Here is an 18949-nt window from a genome sequence, read left to right on the forward strand (position 1 = left end):
TTTGCATACGTTTTCATTGCTAACTGAAATGATAGAGTAATCAGCAAAACAATTTCCAAACAATATATTAAATCAGCATGGGTATAGAATAGAACAGCGGTTCTCAACCTGTGGGTTGCGACCCCTTTGGGGGTCGAATGACCCTTTCACAGGGGTCGCCTAAGACCATCGGAAAACACACATATAATTACATATTGTTTTTGTGATTAATCACTATGCTTTAATTATGTCTAATTTGTAACAATGAAAACATCCTGCATATCAGATATTTACATTACGATTCATAACAGTAGCAAAATTACAGATATGAAGTAGCAACGAAAATAATTTTATGGTTGGGGGTCACCACAACATGAGGAACTGTATTAAAGGGTCGCGGCATTAAGAAGGTTGAGAACCACTGGAATAGAAACTAAAATCAAAAAAGGAACAAGGTAAAATTTTAGATTTAGGAATTTGTTTATATATTTTTAAATGATGGAAAGTAGCAAATAAGTTGAATACTGTTAGAAGAACACCACAACAGTTTTATTTCTAAAGGTCACTATTTTTAGTACAGGCATATCTCTGCTTTACTGCACTTCACAGATGCTGCGACTTTTACAAATTGAAGGCAAGACTCTCCACCAGCAAAAAGACTATAACTCACTTTATTACGACTGTCTGGAACCAACCTGCAATATTCCTGAGGTATGCCTGTATGTTGGAACCTCTATTTTTTGCAACAATTTAAACTTACAATTTTAACATTAAGTCAACTCCAAAAATGAGCAAGAAGGTACATGGTATTTCAGATTCTTTTTCGAGGTAGAACAAGTGAAATGCTTGAGGGCCTCAGTTTCTGATGACGAGTGTCTATTCAGAGAATACAATATCTTTCTAATGTTTTATTATTTGTTAATACCACCCAGCTTACTTATTTTGAACGCAATAATACAGTATATCTTGTTCACCAAAGAATAAGTTAATATTAAAAGTATATGAAGAAAATTTTTTAATTTTTATTTATTTTTAGAGAGAGAGGGAAGGGAGGAGGGGGAGAAACATCGATGTGAGAGCAAAATATTGATTGGCTGCCTCCTGCACGCTCCCTACGTGGGGATCGAGCCTGCAACCCAGGCATGTGCCCTTACTGGGAATCAAACCAGCAACCTTTCGGTGCATGGGACAACGCCCAAGCAACTGAGCCACACTGACCAGGCAATAAATTATTTTTTCACTTCATTTCATTTTACTTATGAATAAATAAGCCTAGATCAGGAGAAATCAGAGAATTGATCTAGGGGTCTCAAAGGGCCTCGAGGTTTTAAATCAGAGGAAACCAGAAGTGAAATGGGAAATGTGATTGTTTATGTTGTTCTCAGTGAGTCCATGAAGAGAAAACCAATTCATTCCTTCAGGAAAGCTAGGCTTTTCCTGGCACTTATTCTTTCAAGGTAATTTTTGGAATGGCTTCCTGTGAAAAACCTCTTTAGCAAGAGGTATTTAGGAAAACAGTTTGTAAACATCTCTTATGCTCACTTCAGAAGGAAAGAAGCTACTTACCTTGTGGCTATGAGTGTTTCTTCCCTTAGAGAAGAGTAAAGAAAAGGCTAACAAGAACTTGGATTATAAAACAGTGCACTTACTCTGCTTTCATCCTCAGCATTTCTTCAACTAACTTATTCTATAGGATTAAAAAAAGAAAGAAAGAGATGCTTAAGTTCTTAACATTGCTAAAAAAGATAGATTGAAAGTAACCACCCCACTCTCACTGACGGTAACAGAATCAATTAAACCAACATTCTTTTCTATAATCCAAGCTACACACACATAAAGGGGGCATCTATTTTTAAGACTTCATGCACTGTGCCCTGTAAGGCCTCAAACAGGCACTCAATCCTTGCTTCCAAATGGTTAACTGCATGGGTATGCTGAGCAGTAGACTTACTACCATCTAGACACAAAAACAAAATATCTCTTAATTCTCAGTTATGTCTAAATACTGATGGTGAATATCAAACTTAACAGTGGGAATACGGAAAAAACAGAAATCTCAATAGTAAATGGCATCTACAATATATAACCATAAATACTAACTATAAAAGCACCTCTCAGACAATAACACCTATTACGTAAAAACAAAACAAAAAAACAACCGCCGAAACCGGTTTGGCTCAGTGGATAGAGCGTCGGCCTGTGGACTGAAAGGTCCCAGGTTCGATTCCGGTCAAGGGCATGTACCTGGGTTGCGGGCTTATCCCCAGTAGGAGATGTGCAGGAGGCAGCTGATCGATGTTTCTCTCTCATCGATGTTTCTAACTATCTCTCTCCCTTCCTCTCTGTAAAAAATCAATAAAATATATTTAAAAAAAAAAACAAAACCACCAAAAAACACTGAACAGACCATCCAACTTCAGAGAGAAGGGGGGGGGGGGGGAGAACGGGGCGGGGAGGTCGGATAGAGATGGACCAAAGGACTTGTCTGCATGCATATTAGCATGACCAATGGACACAGACACTGGGGCGGGGGCGGACGGGGGCGGGCGGACGGGGAGGTCGATTAGAGATGGACCAAAGGACTTGTACGCATGCATATTAGCATGACCGATGGACACAGACACTGGGGCGGGGGTGGGGGGGTGTGGGGGGGAGGTCGGTTAGAGATGGACCAAAGGACTTGTGTGCATGCATATTAGAATGACCAATGGACACAGACACTGGGGGGTGGGGGCTTGTCCTGGGGAGGGGGGAGTGGTGGGGGGCAGAGGAGAACCAATTGGGGAAAAAGGGCACATATGTAATATTTAAACAATTTTTAAAAATACCATAAAAAAATCCTACTTTAGCAAGTCTTTCTTTGATAAGTTCCTCTTGTTCGTTCCTCAGCTGCTGGTTGTCTGGATGATTCTGTTCGCTGCACAGATTAGGGAGGATAGGGACACAATGTCAAGTGTAGCCAAGTATCACTTCATGTCTATTAGATGCAACAATGCCAAGCTGTGCAAAGAAAAGCCAACTCCGTGGTGAGGTCACGTTAGCACACCTGACAAATGTGACCGACATAAGGCACCTTCCCCAGATTTCAGGATCCCACACACAAAAGTGAGGTGAGCAAAGCGGAGAAATCTAATCAAGGCTTGGCTAAAAGTAAAATAAAGTAGGAACTTGGTCAAGAGCAGTATCACCTGAAGATCAAATGTGAGCAAAAGGGGGCTGAGGAGAAGGGCAGGCCAGGAGTCTGTGGGACTGTGATCAGCAGGGAGGGGCCTCTTAGGGGTGGAAGGGTTCCTCAGACTGGCTGGTCCCCAGGGCCCTGCTGCCCCTTTCGTCAGATTTCACAGCCGGCTGGCAATTGCTGATGACACCAGCTGCCCATGCATGCCGACACCAGGCAGTGGATTCCCTGAGTACCAGACATGAATCTCTTCGTGAAAAACTCCTCTGTATGAAGAAAATTATATTCTGGGTGTGACCTCAGTTTCAGGTGAATCTGACCAATCTGAGTCCATCTCTGAGCCTGACCAGGTCAGGATAATAACCCAGCAGCGCCCCCGGAGAATCTGCTGGAATGCCACAGCCTTCTCTGGGAGTATCTCTCACTGAGGAGTAAAAAGCAGACAGTTTCTTGCAGAAAAACGGAAGATGCAGCTGTTTCTTTCACTTAATGATCTGGCAGCCCAGACAAAAATGGTGATGAGACCTCAACAGGAAAAAAACCGAAATCGTAGGGAAAATGTGTTTTCTTTGCTCTAATCCAGGGATGGGTAAACTTTGTCAAGTACCTGACAGAAAAGGCTTTGCAAACCAGGTGGTCTCTGCCTAGCTGTCAGGTTGGCCATCGCCATGCAAAAGCAGGCACAGCAATATTTAAGTGAAAGGACATGCCTACCTCAACAAAACTTTCTTTACCAAACAGGCTATGGGCTAGATTTGACCCCTCACTTCAATTTTCTTTTCCTTTTCCCTTATTAGGACAGTATTGATATGTCTTCCCTCTGGCAAACCCTGAGCCCACCACTCCCCCCAGGCTGCCTGGGGAGGTCAAGGAAAAGGAACATGCAGGGCAAATAAGACACGGGAGAAGGAGCCGTGGGAGGTGGAGACAGCTGCTTCACATGGCAAAGGGTGAGAAAGGCCGCCAGCGGGCGAGAGCCCATGGCCTCTGAGAGGACAAAGCCCAGAGGGAGTAGAACAAGAGTTGTTGCTTCGGAGAAGGGTTCCTGGCAGAACCGACACCGAGGCTCCCACACAGTCCCGATTCCAGCCTCACAGCCTGCCGCCTCCACTGCACAGCCCCAGCCCCAATGGACTAGGCTGCTGTGTCCGTGGCCTTGGAATGGCGCTGGTTTGGATTGCAGCTATACGTGAGGTCAGGGGATGCAGGCTGCCAAGCGGCTCAGGCTCTCATCTGTCAGTGTCTGGGGCCGTCTCAGCACCACTGCAGACAGTGACAGGCTCAGCGGCTGAGAGCTGCTGCTGCCCAAGGAGGAGGTGGAGATGCATGCCATGTTCAGGGGGGAGGGGCTGTGGCGGGAGAGCAGCTCCCAGTGCAGAGAAGACAGAGAGGGGCGGGGCTACCGTTCCCTTCCTTTCAGGAAGACATTTCCGTTTGGCCCCTCAAAAAAGGAACAGGCCAAAACCGGTTTGGCTCAGTGGATAGAGCGTCGGCCTGCGGACTGAAAGGTCCCGGGTTCGATTCCAGTCAAGGGCATGTACCTTGGTTGCGGGCACATCCCCAGTGGGGAGTGTGCAGGAGGCAGCTGATCGATGTTTCTCTCTCATCGATGTTTCTAGCTCTCTGTCTCTCTCCCTTCCTCTCTGTAAAAAATCAATAAAATATATTAAAAAAAAAACAAAAAAAAACTTAGGTATGAAAAAAAAAAAAAAAGGAACAGGAGGCTATAAAATACAGTATTTCTAATTGTGTTTTTATACATGACCTAGAAACATTGTTTTCCATGCTCAAACTAACTCTTGGAAAAAGACAGTATACCAAGTACAATGCTTTTCTTTTACACGCCTGGACATGGGGGCGGAGCACATGGAAGCGAGGGAGCACACTGTGGATATCCGCACCAGAATCACCGAGAAAGGGGAGTGAAGCCAGAGGATGCTCCTGAAATGAGCGCCTCTGAACCATTTAGGACTAGTCATGTGCTGCTTAACGATGGGGATACATTCTGAGAAACCTGGCAAGAGGTGATTTCATCGTGATGGGAACATCATGTCACTTACACAAGCCTAGACGGTGCAGCCTACTCCACACCTAGGTGAGGCCTATTGCTACCAGCCTGTACAGTATGTCACTGCACAAAACACGAGATTAAATGCAACGAAGAGACACAGTAAACACGAGATGTATGAGGCTGCTGCCAGTGTAACATGGCACTGTTTCTTTTTAAGGAGAAAAAGTACAGTCTAAAGTAACGCCAGTGGCAGTCATTTATTATCATTATCAAGTATGAACTATAATTGTATGTGCTCTATTCTTGTACAATAGGCAGTGTAGCAGGCTTGTCTACACCAGCATCACCACAAACACATGGGTAATTCAATGCACTATGACGTTATGACAGCTATGTCACTAGGTAACAGGAATTTTTCAGCTCCGCTACAATCTTACGGAACCACCTCTGTATATGCGGTCCGTCGTTGACTGAAACGTAGTGATGACTGTAGGCTGTCAGCAGAGCCACCGTAACCATCTCAAATATCTGTTGTCTCATTTAGGTTTTGGACAGTGCAGCTCAGGGCTGCTTCTGGACAGGGCTGGGGAGCTGCAGGAGGGGAAGGCATCTATGAAAGACCTTCTGAAAACGGTAGGAACAGCAGACACCCCTAATCTGGGAAGCTGGATTCAGTAAGGGCCTCCATCCCCTTTGATTGACTTCAACTTGCTGCATACTTTTACAGGCCACCATCTCCAACCTTTCACTCAGAGTCGACAACAGGCAGGCTCACAATGCTACCTTGTGTACGCAATTACTACCATTGACTGAGAGACTGCCCTCTGCCAAGCACTGGAACCAGTTCTTTATGCACATTACTTTTGGTCTTTAAAACCCTGTGAGAACTAACATTTTCTTCATTTTATTGCTAAAGAAACTGAGGCACTAACAGGGTCAAAAATGTGTCCCAAGTCATATGACTTTCAAGTGTCAGAGACAGGAGATAGCCTAGGTGTGGGTGCCCCTGACACTGTGCCATCAGCAAATACAATGAGAAGCCTGCCTAAGCTGAAGCCAAAACACACAAACCTAGAGACACCCAAACCCAAGGAAAGGCTCCTCTGGAGAGCTGCTACCCAGGAGCTTTCCGGGAACTATGAGTCATGCAGCAAAAGATCACGAATAGCAACATAAAATGGCAATAAATACCTATCAGCAATGAATCTGAAAAACCAAAATAAACCAACAAGCAGAACAGAAACAGACTCATAGAGAACATTTCGACAACTGTCAGATGGGAGGGAGATTAGGAAGATGGGTGAAAAAGGTGATGGGATTAAGAAGTACAAATTGGTAGTTACAGAATAGTCATTGGGATGTAAAGTACAACATAGGGAATATAGCCAATAATATTGTAATAAGTATGCATGGTGACACATTTGGGTACGAGATTTATTGGGATGATGACTCAATAAGTTATATAATGACTAATCACTGAAACTAATATAATATTGAATGTCAACTGGAATTGAAAAAGAAAAAAAGGATTTAAAATAAAACAAATAAACAAAAAGCAACTGATGGGAAACCAGTGTGCATTCCAACCTTTATTTAACTATACCCAGGCAGGCCGTGACTGAGCCCAGAGTTCTGGTGGCCCTTTCTCACCTGTTGTCCTTTTGTCTTTTAATATCATCCAGCTGACCTTGCAGGAGCCAGTTTTTCTCTCTCAACTGCTCACCTTCCAACCGTAGGTTTTCCATTTCACTCAGCTGCTCCTAGTAACACATGGAATCGCTCTTTTTCAAAAAACGGATGATAACAGGCATTATTTCGCTCCCCCAGGCCATGACTGAGACAGGCGTTTCTCTCTTAAACTTCTCTTACACACAGAGTGTTTCCTTGGATGACAGTGGATGAAAAGTTGACTGTGACAAGCTCTTGGGAGCCTGAACTGTGACTCAGGCTCATACCAGTATCTTAAACGTAGTCTCTGATCTGTATCACCGATTCATTAAAATTCCTTAAGACAGAAATTCTCTACTTTGACCAATGTTCTATTTGATTCTAAATGAAGATCATGAATATAACCATCTAGATTCTAGAGGAAATAAATATTTGTCTGCAAGGAGTATCCTTTTTGATGTACTTCTCCCTGTCTATTGTTTGACTTCTATTAACCTGACCCAATTTCTTCAGAGTACCAAGGTCATGCCAATCTGGGCAACAGTCACATTCCTGAGAGAGCAGCATACTGAGGCCAGGCATGACCCCTCCACGAGAAACACAGCTTAAGAGCCATTCCGTCTTCATATACTTTACTTTGTCCCTAAACAAAAACTCCCTGTAGAGCAATGACCTTCCAGCTAAGTGCTGGAGTGTAGCATCCTCCTTCCCCCGCCTCCCCCTACACCCCATCTCCCCAGGCAACCCTTCACCCCTCCCACCCCTCAGTGCGGCAGAAAACACTCTCACCTCACCCCCAAGTGCCTGGGTAAAAACACCGGGAGGAAATCTGAAAGAATGGTGCTCTCCCCATCCAGGGAGCACGCCCACGCCTTCCCCCACTGGGATGCATCTCCTAAACCCTAAGGGGCCACAGACTTGAACCAGGGGAGCAATGGGGCAGTGACACTCATCCCCAACTAACCCCCTGCACCTGTGGCTAAGGCCCCCTTTCCTCTGACTCTCCAGTGAGCTACAGCAGCCCCACAGGCTCTCTCCTGTTGCTTCTTCTATCTGAAGCCCTTCCTTGTTTCTCTGTCCTCAGCTTTAATAAACATACTCAAAAAAAGGAGACAAGGCTTTTTAACTATCATACACAAAAGCTATCTCTATAATACATAAAGAATGCCCCCAAATCAATAAGAAAAGCTCAACAATAGAAAAATGGTAGGACAGAAATCACAGAAACAGAAAAACACAAGGTGCTCACTCTTACTAATAAGAAAAATACAAACTTAAAACTACAACGAGATAACATGCTTTAGCCATCATAATGGCAAAGATCTAGTCAGACAGCACTATGGGAGTAGTTGGTGCAGCCTGTGCAACGACACCATCGTATCAAAACCGAAGGGCAGGGAGGCAATGCTCAGACATGGTTACAGCTGCACAAAAAGCTCCAAAGTCAGTAAGGAACAGCTGCATAGGGAGCCTCCAGAACAGCAGACGAGTAGCTTGGAGTCAGGTGAGAGGAAGACTATTCTGCCGACCCTAAGTTCTGTGCCTTTGAATTTTGTATCCTCAGGAACCATGAAAGATACTATTTATTTAAAAACATCAAAGTTAACGGAAACAATTACCCAGTTACCTTCATTTTGAGGATTTCAGCATTTTTGATTTCTCTGTCTTCATTTAGCTTTGTTACAAGGTGTTGCAAAGAAATCTTAGAGGCTCGTCCATCTTCTATCTCTTGTTCTTGTGTTTCCAGGAGTTTTGCCAATTGTGTTTGAAAATGAGGTGGTGTTTTAGGACTCTAAAACAAAATAAAATTTCATCCAAACACCTGATTAAGTGGTGGTGTAAAGATTTCATATTAAATGTACACGCCAAGCATGTAGAAAATAGGCTAGTTAGCTTGTTATTCTAAATCTTGTAAAAACAGTGGTACCCTTTTATCAAGTAAAAAGCAGAAAAGGTGTTAGTGAACATCTTTTTCTATAAAGACAAAGCTGTGGTCTCAGTAACTTCCAAACTGTCATCACTCACAAAACTTTGTTCCTCCTGAAATGCACTTTCTCTGAAAAGTACCTGGGGATGCTCGGCAGCAGAATCCATCACATGTTCTAGTTGCCTCATTTTGAAGTTATATTCATTCTTCTTCTGTTCTACTTCCTCTTTCTTTAGATTTAACTGAGAAAAACAGGTATAAGGTTACAAGTTATAAAATAATGGGGCCCAAGGTCCAATTAGAACAGCCAATCTCTCCAAGGTATGTGGAAATAGGCTTTTTACATTTTGGGGGGGGTTTGATTAATAATTTGAAAAGCAGTAATATATTAAAACAACAACAATAACAAAAAACAATACAGCAATTTTTAAAATGATAAGTTGTAAAATCTGGGGCTGCCATTTGTGTCTGTATACTTTAGTTACTACTACACTGCTCTCATCTCCCTTTCTCTCATAAATTTAGTTACACTTAAAAAAAAACACCCAGTTTTTAAGCTTCAAAAAATGATCAAAGAATCATCTGAGGAAAAATACAAAACATAAAACAGCAGCAGCCAAAAAGAGGATGACAATCAGCCATCACCTTACACAGCGGCCAGAACTTGCTGGCACGTGTCAAGGGTTGAGGGAAGGCAGGAAGACAGCCAAACAAGTCTGAACCCACAGAGCAGCCGCCAACCACCTAGGTGCCCCACTAGCCAAGGCAGGGACCTCAACAACACGCAGTCTCTGCCCCAGGCCCCATCTGGAGCGGCACCTTGCCCTGCAGTCACCTCGTGCTGAAGCTCCTGGATCCTGGCCTCCTTCCTGATCAGCTCCTCCTGGGCGGACTGCAGGAGCGCCGAGTGCTTCTTCGAGGCCTCGGTGAGCATGTTCAGCTGCTCAGTAGCATGAACCAGGTCTTCGCAGAGCATATCCCTCTGTTAGGAGAAAATCCCCACAAAAGCAGAATTTCTTAATTGTGGTTCTCCGATAAGAATTCACAAATCGGGAGAAACCAAGATGGCGGCATAGGTTAACGCCGGAGATCGCTGCCTCAAACAACCACTTCAGAGATATAACTAAAGGACAGAACGGACATCACCCAGAACCACGGGAAGGCTGGCTGAGTGGAAATTCTACAACTAGGAGGAAAGAGAATATCATACCCAGACTCAGAGGAGGCACAGTGCTGAAGTGAAATACTCAGATCCCCGGGGACCCGCCCCGCCCAAGCCCTGCGCAGCGCCATTTGCCGGATAGCCTCAGGCAAACGCTAGATTAGCACCGCCCTAGAGATCCAGCACAGAAGCCCTCCCACTACAGACACAGCAGACTCTCATAGCCAGTTAGCCTGGAGGTCAAATCACCCCGGTATTGCCGACATCAATCAAGGCTTAAAGGCAACAAGACTGCGGACAAAGACCACTAGGGGGTGCACCAAGAAAGCATAAAAAATGCGGAGACAAAGAAACAGGACAAAACTGTCAATGGAGGATATTGAGTTCAGAACCACACTTTTAAGGTCTCTTAAGAACTGTCTAGAAGCTGCCGATAAACTTAGTAAGGCCCTCGAAAAGACTGGTGAGACCGCCGATAAATGTAGTGAGATCCTCAAGAAATCTAATGAGACCCTCGATGTTGTGATAAAGAACCAACTAGAAATTAAGCATACACTGACTGAAATAAAGAATATTATACAGACACCCAACAGCAGACCAGAGGAGCGCAAGAATCAAGTCAAAGATTCGAAATGCGAAGAAGCAAAAAACACCCAACTGGAAAAGCAAAATGAAAAAAGAATCCGAAAATATGAAGATAGTGTAAGGAGCCTCTGGGACAGCTTCAAGCGCACCAACATCAGAATTATAGGGGTGCCAGAGGATGAGAGAGAGCAAGATATTGAAAACCTATTTAAAGAAATAATGACAGAAAACTTCCCCCACCTGGTGAAAGAAATAGACCTACAGGTCCAGGAAGCGCAGAGAACCCCAAACAAAAGGAATCCAAAGAGGACCACACCAAGACACATCATAATTAAAATGCCAAGAGCAAAAGACAAAGAGAGAATCTTAAAAGCAGCAAGAGAAAGAAACCCAGTTACCTACAAGGGAATACCCATACGACTGTCAGCTGATTTCTCAACAGAAACTTTGCAGGCCAGAAGGGAGTGGCAAGAAATATTCAAAGTGATGAATACCAAGAACCTACAACCAAGATTACTTTATCCAGCAAAGCTATCATTCAGAACGGAAGGTCAGATAAAGAGCTTCACAGATAAGGAAAAGCTAAAGGAGTTCATCACCACCAAACCAGTATTATATGAAATGCTGAAAGGTATCCTTTAAGAAGAGGAAGAAGAAAAAAAAAGGTAAAGATACAAATTATGAACAACAAATATGCACCTATCAACAAGTGAATCTAAGAATCAAGTGAATAAATAATCTGGTGATCATAATAGAATCAGGGACATAGAAAGGGAATGGACTGACTATTCTTGGGGGGGAAAGGGGTGTGGGAGATGCGGGAAGAGACTGGACAAAAATCGTGCACCTATGGAAGAGGACAGTGGGTGGGGAGTGAGGGCAGAGGGTGGGGCGGGAGCTGGGAGGAGGGGAGTTATGGGGGGGAAAAAAATGAGGAACAAATGTAATAATCTGAACAATAAAGATTTAATTTAAAATAAAAACAAAAAAAAAAAAAAGAATTCACAAATCATTACTTTGTGCGATTTTTAAAAGGTTAAGAGAATTTTAAGTGATAACTTTTTTTTTTTTTTTTTTGCTTGTGTGGTAATCCATTCCAAGACAAACCAAGCAGTTAATACTAGTGAACAGGCCTAGAGATCAACATGACAGTATATTCATATAGGTACCCAACTGAAATTTAACTGCACTCTACTCTCCCTTACCCTCATCCCCAGGTCAGTTAGAGGAACTTACCATGGTGTTAGCACAAATGAATGAAAATAAATCGACTAGATAAAATATAAAAATGTCACTCTTATCTCTTAATGCCTAACTACCCTGGGGAAAATGACTCTAATTATGTCTTACTCCTTTTAAAAAAATCCCCTATTTATTCCACTAATAACCTCCATATACACATATACATATTCACAAATAATAAAGAAAAAAAGATCAGGATGTGTTAACATTACCTCTATATCTTCAGAGATTATTCTCAGCCTAAGGGTTTCTTTCAGATCCAGAATCTCCACTTCCTGTCTCTTAATCAACACGGTGCTATCTTCTTTGTCAACCAAAGCAGAGTTGTATTTACACTGCAGAAAAGAAGGTTATGATACAAAAGCTGTCTGCTTTATGACTTATATTTTTAGATTAAAATAACTTAAGAATGAGTCTGAGTTCGAAGGTGATGACCAGATTAACACAATTAATTCAACCAATACCTGCCGAATTAAGGAATGGAAAAATAAATGTATGGATGGCAAAAGGAGTGGAAAAGTCCCACAGGTATCAGTGAAAAGACACTGGTTTTGTCATCATTATCAGGAGTCTGCGTCAGAAATAAAGGTGGAGGGCAGCAAGCTCCATGTGGGGCAGAGGAGGGGGGAACATTGACCAAAACCCTCACCTTGACCTAAGGGAAGGAGCAAGCACCACTGTTGAACTCAGATACATTCACACTTCACATTAGCATTTAAAGGCTCTGCCGGTTCTGCAAATACAGATCCTGTTGAGCTGTAACCATGTTTCCAAGTCTATGTGACCACAGAATCTCTTTCCTGGGGGAGCATGTTAACCCCCTGAGGAAGCTATGGAGTCTCATGCTCAAATTAATCCATTGCTGGCAACAGAACTTACATTGACGTCCTTCAGCTCTTGCTTCAGGCTGTCTATGGTTTCTGTTTTCTCACGAACTGACGTCCTCAGCTGCTGGATCTGGCTCATGAGGTCAGTTACAACTTCCTGACGAGAACAGAAACAGTATCTTCACACCCAATGACATTAAGGAGATCATTTTTAAATGACAGGTTATCTTTCCTAATGACAACAGAAGTCAGTTTCATTTGAGAATATATGTCACATGACATTACTAATGTTCTCAATTTATTCTATAACGGATTTCATACCATTTTATTTGATCGCTTTTTTGGTTTTATGAATGAGTAACAGTAGACATATGAGGAATTTATAGCTAGTTTTATACCTGGACATACAATATTATGTTTATTATAGGGATTTGAGAATTTGTATCATGGACTTAGAGGCAAAAAGAAAGGGCCACGCTAACAGTTAAAAGGGACAGGATGTGTTTTAGAAACTGCCATCAAGAGAAATAGAACAGTTTGCTCCTGAAGTTATATGGAAAATTAACTTAAATAATAGACCTCATTCTTTAGTAACCATGGAAGGTGCATGAGGCATAGGTGCATACAGAAATGCTAGCTACCAGTCACCCTGACAGCAGGAGACTGGGAGGTTAAAGCAACATTTATGAAGAAAATACCGAGGGATGTAGCTTCAACTGCCTCCCACCTTGTCAGCATCTCTAGACTTCTCCAGAGAACTGATGATTTTCTCAGTAGCACATAAACTCTCTTCCAGTTTCTGTACTTTTGCCATCTACAGGGGGGAAAAAATCTTTTTAGAAAAAGAATTAAATTACACAATTAACTACACATAGATTTTTTAAAAGCTGAAGCCCTGGCCAGGTAACTCAGTTGGTTAGAGCATTGTCCCAATACGCCAAGGTTACGGGTTCGATCCTCAGTCAGGGCACATGTAAGAATCAACCAGTGGATGCATAAATAAGTGGAACAACAAATCGGTATTTCTCTCTTTCTTCCTCTCTATAAAATCAGTGATAAAACAAACAAAAAATTTTTAAAACTTAAAACCTGCTTTTCATATTATATAGTGTACAGGAGTATTACCTGAAAAACAATAACTTGGGTTAAAATACAATGATATTGTGGTCTCTATCAGGAGGCCACCAAAAAAATATGATAATGGTCATTGGGAGTTAGAAAAATAGAGCTGAGAAACAATACAAGCAATCAAACACTCCATCTTTTTATTACCAATTTTCAACATATGAAAGCCGAGACACTTGTTATAATAAACCTCTTTCGACATCAGGAAAAATGACAAAGCTCCAATTTTAGAGTTAGAGTCAAGATACTTACCTGCTGCTCACACTTGACCATCTCTTTCTGTTTCTCCTGACGCACAGACTCAAGAACATCTAAGATTTCTCTGGAAGAGAAGAGTTTTTTTACTAATGACTTCATTCAACGAACACAGGAACTGAGTCTACTGGTACGGGAGATTCAATGCAATGCAACTAAACGTTACGAGGCATAAACTTGGTGTTAGGCGTTGTACTCCAGTACAAATCAGAAATTTGAACCCATCTCTTCAACAATTACTGAATGAAAACCCACTTTTATACCACAACAGTTTATTTTTCTTCAAAGTACTTTGAGACCCCCAAACATAACATATAACATCTAGTATCTGTTTATTACCTAACTCTCTGCACTAGAATATAAAATTCATGAGGATGGGGACATTTTGTTCTGTCTTATCTTTGCATGTTCTGGCGTTTGCCAGAATAGAGCCTGGCTTGTGGATATCACTAAATGTTTGAATGAATGACTAAATGTTAACTGTCTGTTTCCCAACCAGATGTTTTGATCCACTGATGTTTTATCACTGTATAGCAGGGCCTACAAGAGACTCTGTCTCATAGTAAGAACTCTGTAAGCAGCTGCTGAATAAACAAATACAGATTCTTCTCATTGGAGTAATAACTATCGGGTTGGCTGAGGCCAAGAGACTGACAGAGATCATCAAGGAAAAGAACTTGGAAAGAAAGGGAAGACAGTATTCATATTAAAGGACCAGGAGAAAAAAAAGAGCAACGAGAAAAGTAGTAGTACAGACAGAAATAAAAATCAATCCCCACTTTCCAATAATAAATACTGTGAATTATTTATAGAAAGCCCCAAGTTCTGATCACTACTATTCATTTAAAAATATTGAATGTTTTAGAAAATTAAGTTTCTCTACATAGCCATTTATACAAAAACATGATATTCATTTTGGGAATGCTTTAGAAAAAATAACTTTACAGGGCATTAGCAATTAAGAAAAACAAGATAGAGAATGTGGTAGTAAATGACATTCTAGTTAACTAATGGAAAACATAAATAGCACTCACTTAGAACTGTTTTCTTTATCTTCTTCAAGTTGTAATAATAATTTGTTATTGCGTTCTTTTTCTGCCTCAAAAAGCTCCATCAAATTCTAAAAGACAATGTGACATTAGGTGTAAGTAACTGTTACAGCCATGTGTAGTCAACAAGCACATCAAGTACCTTCAGTGTGGCAGGCCCCACAGACCAGGCCGCACAGGAAGTTAGGAGGCGGTCTAAGCAGTGCGTGCCCTGAGCTCCAGGGAGCAGTCACCTGTCCAGGACAAAGTCAGGGATCATCAATACCCTTCACTTACATTCAGATCAGATTTCAGAGTCTCATTTTCCTTTTTGCAGTTTTGGAGGCTTTTTGAAAGTTGGTCAATTTCGAACTTCATCACTTCTTGTAAGTTTTCATAGGAGTCCTGCAGGCAGGCTTTGCTCTCAAGAAGCTTTTCATTCTCTGACCTTTCTCAGGAAACATTTTTGCAATGGTAAGTACAAATAAAAACTAATCGTCCAGTCGGAGTATCTGCAGTTCAACTTATCCCAGCTACAGACCACTCCCAATTTACAGAAGCCGCGACTGGTGTAAATAAAGCTCGAAGACATATGTAAAATATCCATGATGCACAAACGTCAGACAGACTCACCCACAGCACAGGGATAGAAAAGAGTGGGCGTGTCAGCCTGGAGCCACCTTCTTCCTCATTTAGGAGGTTCATTTAGGCGGGTGTGCGTGCGTGTGCGTGTGTGTGTGAGCGCGCAGACCTAACCCTCATAGAACCTAGAGACTGGCCATTAATTTAGTTTTGTTGATCGTTCCACTCTATCCATTCATCACATAGTCTCCAAACTCTACAAAGATTTTTCAAGATGGTAAACGTGGCTTCAATCTGAGCAAGAGTGTAAACTCCTTGGGAGAGAACTATCTTTTCATTCACATGACTATTATTTACTGGATGCCCAGTGCACAAATTCGTGCACAGGTGGAGTCCAGCCAGCCTACTCTTGCATGAATTTCATACAACAGGCCTCTAGTTTAAATACACACACACACACACACACACATACACACAGCCAAATATAGTGGATTCCTAACATTTTAGATTTAGTTCAATTCTGACATGTAAACATGAGGAAATTAAGATCCAATAAGATTAGTGGAATGACTTTTCAAAAAAACCCCCCTAGAATTAGTTTATGACACAGCCAAGATTAGACTCAGTGATTCCGCTGTTAAAAACAAATGCCAGGTGTAGGAAAAAATAACGGTGCACCAGATGATAAATGGCGCTGGGGAAACAGCGCATGTGGTAGAGGTTGTGCTGACTCTGCAGTGCCCTCTAGAGGGAAGGAGGGACTCCTAGGGCAGCGGCTAGTCACCATGCAGGAATGTGGGCCCCATGCCACCAAAACTGTCCGATTTTTAAGAGGATGCTGAAATACAGATTTTTATAAGAAATGGCTGGCTCATTTTAAAAAACACTCTGCTAATATTTTTTTCTTTTTTAAAAAAATATATTTTATTGATTTTTTATAGAAAGGGAGAGAAATAGAGAGTTAGAAACATTGATCAGCTGCCTCCTGCACATGCCCTACTGGGGATGTGCCTGCAACCAAGGTACATGCCCTTGACTAGAATTGAACCTGGGACCCTTCAGTCCGCAGGCCGACGCTCCATCCACTGAGCCAAACCAGTTAGGACTCTGCTAATATTTTTAAAAACCTAACTGGCTAGACCCAATGAAACATGCCCAGAGTTGAATTTGGCCTGCAGATCTCGTTTTCTTCCTCGATTTTAATTCCTTGTTGTATATTCAGAAAACACTCAAGAGCTACGGATTTTAACTTTTGCAACTTCTGTAAAAATTAAATTCAAGGTTGTTTTATTAGAAGGTCTCCAGATTGAGCAGTCACACTCATATCACACTCACAGCATCACATCCCCAATATCCATTATTAAATCACTACTATAGACCCAGGAGACGTGTTTTAGAAAAGACTGAAATTAGCCAGGAAAAAAACACAACAATGAAAATAAACAATTCACATCTTAGGTTACTTTGTTTATAGCAGTGGCTCTCAACCTTCCTAATGCCACAACCCGTTCCTCATGTTGTGGTGACCCCCAATTTCATTGTTACAAATTGAACATAATTAAAGCATAGTGATTAATCACAAAAACAATATGTAATTATATATGTGTTTTCCGATGGTCTTAGGCGATCCCTGTAAAAGGGTCATTCGATCCCCAAAGGGGTCGCGACCCACAGGTTGAGAACCACTGGTTTATCGGCTCCCAGCACTTGACTAACCAGCCAGCCCCTGGGAGTTAATGTGGACAGTGGTGATAACTACTGATTGGTCTCCCTTATCCTGCCCCTTCTTCTCACAAGAACACACCTTTCCCTCTGGAATAGGCACATCACATTGTTGGGCCAATGTAGGCTCACACCCTCAGCCAAGTGACTGGCCCAAAGGTAAGCAGATGACTCAGCAAGACCAATTCCAATTCTCGCTGGGAATGGCATGCGGTGGCTGGGACAGAGGATTCCCTCACAGGAGTTGTTAATAAGGAGACAGATTGTGGAGCAGTGAGGCCATCTGTTCCCCGTCACACAGAGGAAGGCCCTCAATAGGACAGAATGAGGGCAACACAGAGGGAAGCAGAGCAGGGACTGAGAGAGGGAAAGACAGAGCAGAAGAGACAGAGAGAAAGATGCACACTGACAACACTGTGTGAGGCACGTTCTACTGTGTCCCTGAAGTCACAATCACTTCTGAGCCAATAAATTAACTTTTAGTTTGTTCTAAAAGTTAACTAGTTTGAGTTGGATTTACAGCATGTGCACTTCAAGGATCCCTGGTTCCAGGCCAACCATAACAAAACAACTCTACCTGACACTGTCTAGTTGAAGCTGGATATGCACGTGCTTTTCAGAAAGGCTGCTGAGTTCTTGCTCCTGACTCTCCTTGAATGAACTGTACTCCAGCTTCACCGAAGACAGCTCCTTGTCTGCAGAATGAAGCACTACGCGCAGGTCATGGACCTCACTTTTCAAAACTAAAAGACAAACAAAATAAATCCTCAATAGGCCTCTCTACACATAATTTTTACTAAGTAGGCAAATAAATGTAATAGTTATCTTCACACAATCAGTAAAAAAAAAAAGTTGATGTTGAACAGCTAAGTGGTAGATACCTAGAAAAAGTTTCTATTTTCATCCTCTCCTTTATTTATGGTTTTTGGTATATTTCTACCAAAAAAGCAAGAATTAACATCTGTCTGACCCTGACTTGTAAGTCACTTATTTTCAACATTTAAAATGTGCATCAAAATTCTTTATATTATAAGAAAAAAAAAATCAAGATATTTAACATAATTTAAGTGGCCCAATCCTCATTGAAAATCTCTTAGAAATGTGCCAGGACTTTCTAAAATGAATTAGACATGTCTGGTCTTCTCAGGGAACTGCAATTGGAAGCAAAATTAGGTAACTTCTTAGATAAAAAAAACTGAATGGCTGTCTTTTTTGTTTGAGCATTATTACAAAATACTGCAAATACTTTAATGAAAGGAGACGTAAACTGAAAACAACAAACAAACTGGGAGTCAAATGATACTCCCACATCTGTGAATATATGCCAACATATAATTTACGCTTTATATCATCACTATTAAAACATTGTTCACATCTGCAAGTGAAAAACTAAGTAAATGGCTAATAAAAAACATTATTCATCTTATAAATTCAACACAATTCACTTTCAAATCAGCATTAAAACTTTAAACAGCCCGGCTGGCCAGCGTGGCTCAGAGACTGAGTATCAACACAGGAACCAGGATGTCAGGGTTCAATTCAATTCAGGGCATATGCCAGGGTTGTAGGCTTGACACCCAGTGTGAGGCGTGCAGGAGGCAGCCGATCAATAACTCTCTCTCATCATTGATGTTTCTATCTCTCTGAAATCAATAAAA

The 18949-nt window shown here is 41.9% G+C and overlaps 1 protein-coding gene and 1 long non-coding RNA gene across 6 annotated transcripts in view; one reads left to right on the top strand and one right to left on the bottom strand.

The window, feature by feature from the left end:
* The window catches only part of KIF15 (kinesin family member 15), a 50055-nt gene that overhangs the window by 3136 nt on the left and 27970 nt on the right, over nucleotides 1-18949 (bottom strand). For all 3 annotated transcript variants that reach the window (XM_036333096.1, XM_036333098.1, XM_036333099.1), the window contains 13 exons: nucleotides 17869-18034; nucleotides 15285-15435; nucleotides 14994-15079; nucleotides 13957-14026; nucleotides 13307-13393; nucleotides 12632-12736; nucleotides 11965-12087; nucleotides 9599-9745; nucleotides 8904-9005; nucleotides 8464-8628; nucleotides 6819-6928; nucleotides 2824-2896; nucleotides 1629-1666 (listed from right to left, as the gene is read on the bottom strand). In XM_036333096.1, coding sequence (XP_036188989.1) covers nucleotides 1629-1666; nucleotides 2824-2896; nucleotides 6819-6928; nucleotides 8464-8628; nucleotides 8904-9005; nucleotides 9599-9745; nucleotides 11965-12087; nucleotides 12632-12736; nucleotides 13307-13393; nucleotides 13957-14026; nucleotides 14994-15079; nucleotides 15285-15435; nucleotides 17869-18034 — 1423 coding nt within the window. The remainder of the gene's footprint in view (nucleotides 1-1628; nucleotides 1667-2823; nucleotides 2897-6818; nucleotides 6929-8463; nucleotides 8629-8903; nucleotides 9006-9598; nucleotides 9746-11964; nucleotides 12088-12631; nucleotides 12737-13306; nucleotides 13394-13956; nucleotides 14027-14993; nucleotides 15080-15284; nucleotides 15436-17868; nucleotides 18035-18949) is intronic.
* Nucleotides 283-14567, top strand: LOC118668328. 3 transcript variants are annotated; one of them, XR_004971628.1, is made up of 4 exons: nucleotides 283-690; nucleotides 3955-4107; nucleotides 5713-5801; nucleotides 14004-14567. It is a non-coding gene; the product is annotated as an uncharacterized LOC118668328 (long non-coding RNA). The 3 variants fall into 3 exon arrangements; XR_004971626.1 differs by lacking the exon at nucleotides 3955-4107; XR_004971627.1 differs by lacking the exons at nucleotides 3955-4107; nucleotides 5713-5801.

This window comes from Myotis myotis, unplaced genomic scaffold, assembly GCF_014108235.1.
Source record: "Myotis myotis isolate mMyoMyo1 unplaced genomic scaffold, mMyoMyo1.p scaffold_m19_p_13, whole genome shotgun sequence".
NCBI classification, from domain to species: Eukaryota; Metazoa; Chordata; class Mammalia; order Chiroptera; family Vespertilionidae; genus Myotis; species Myotis myotis.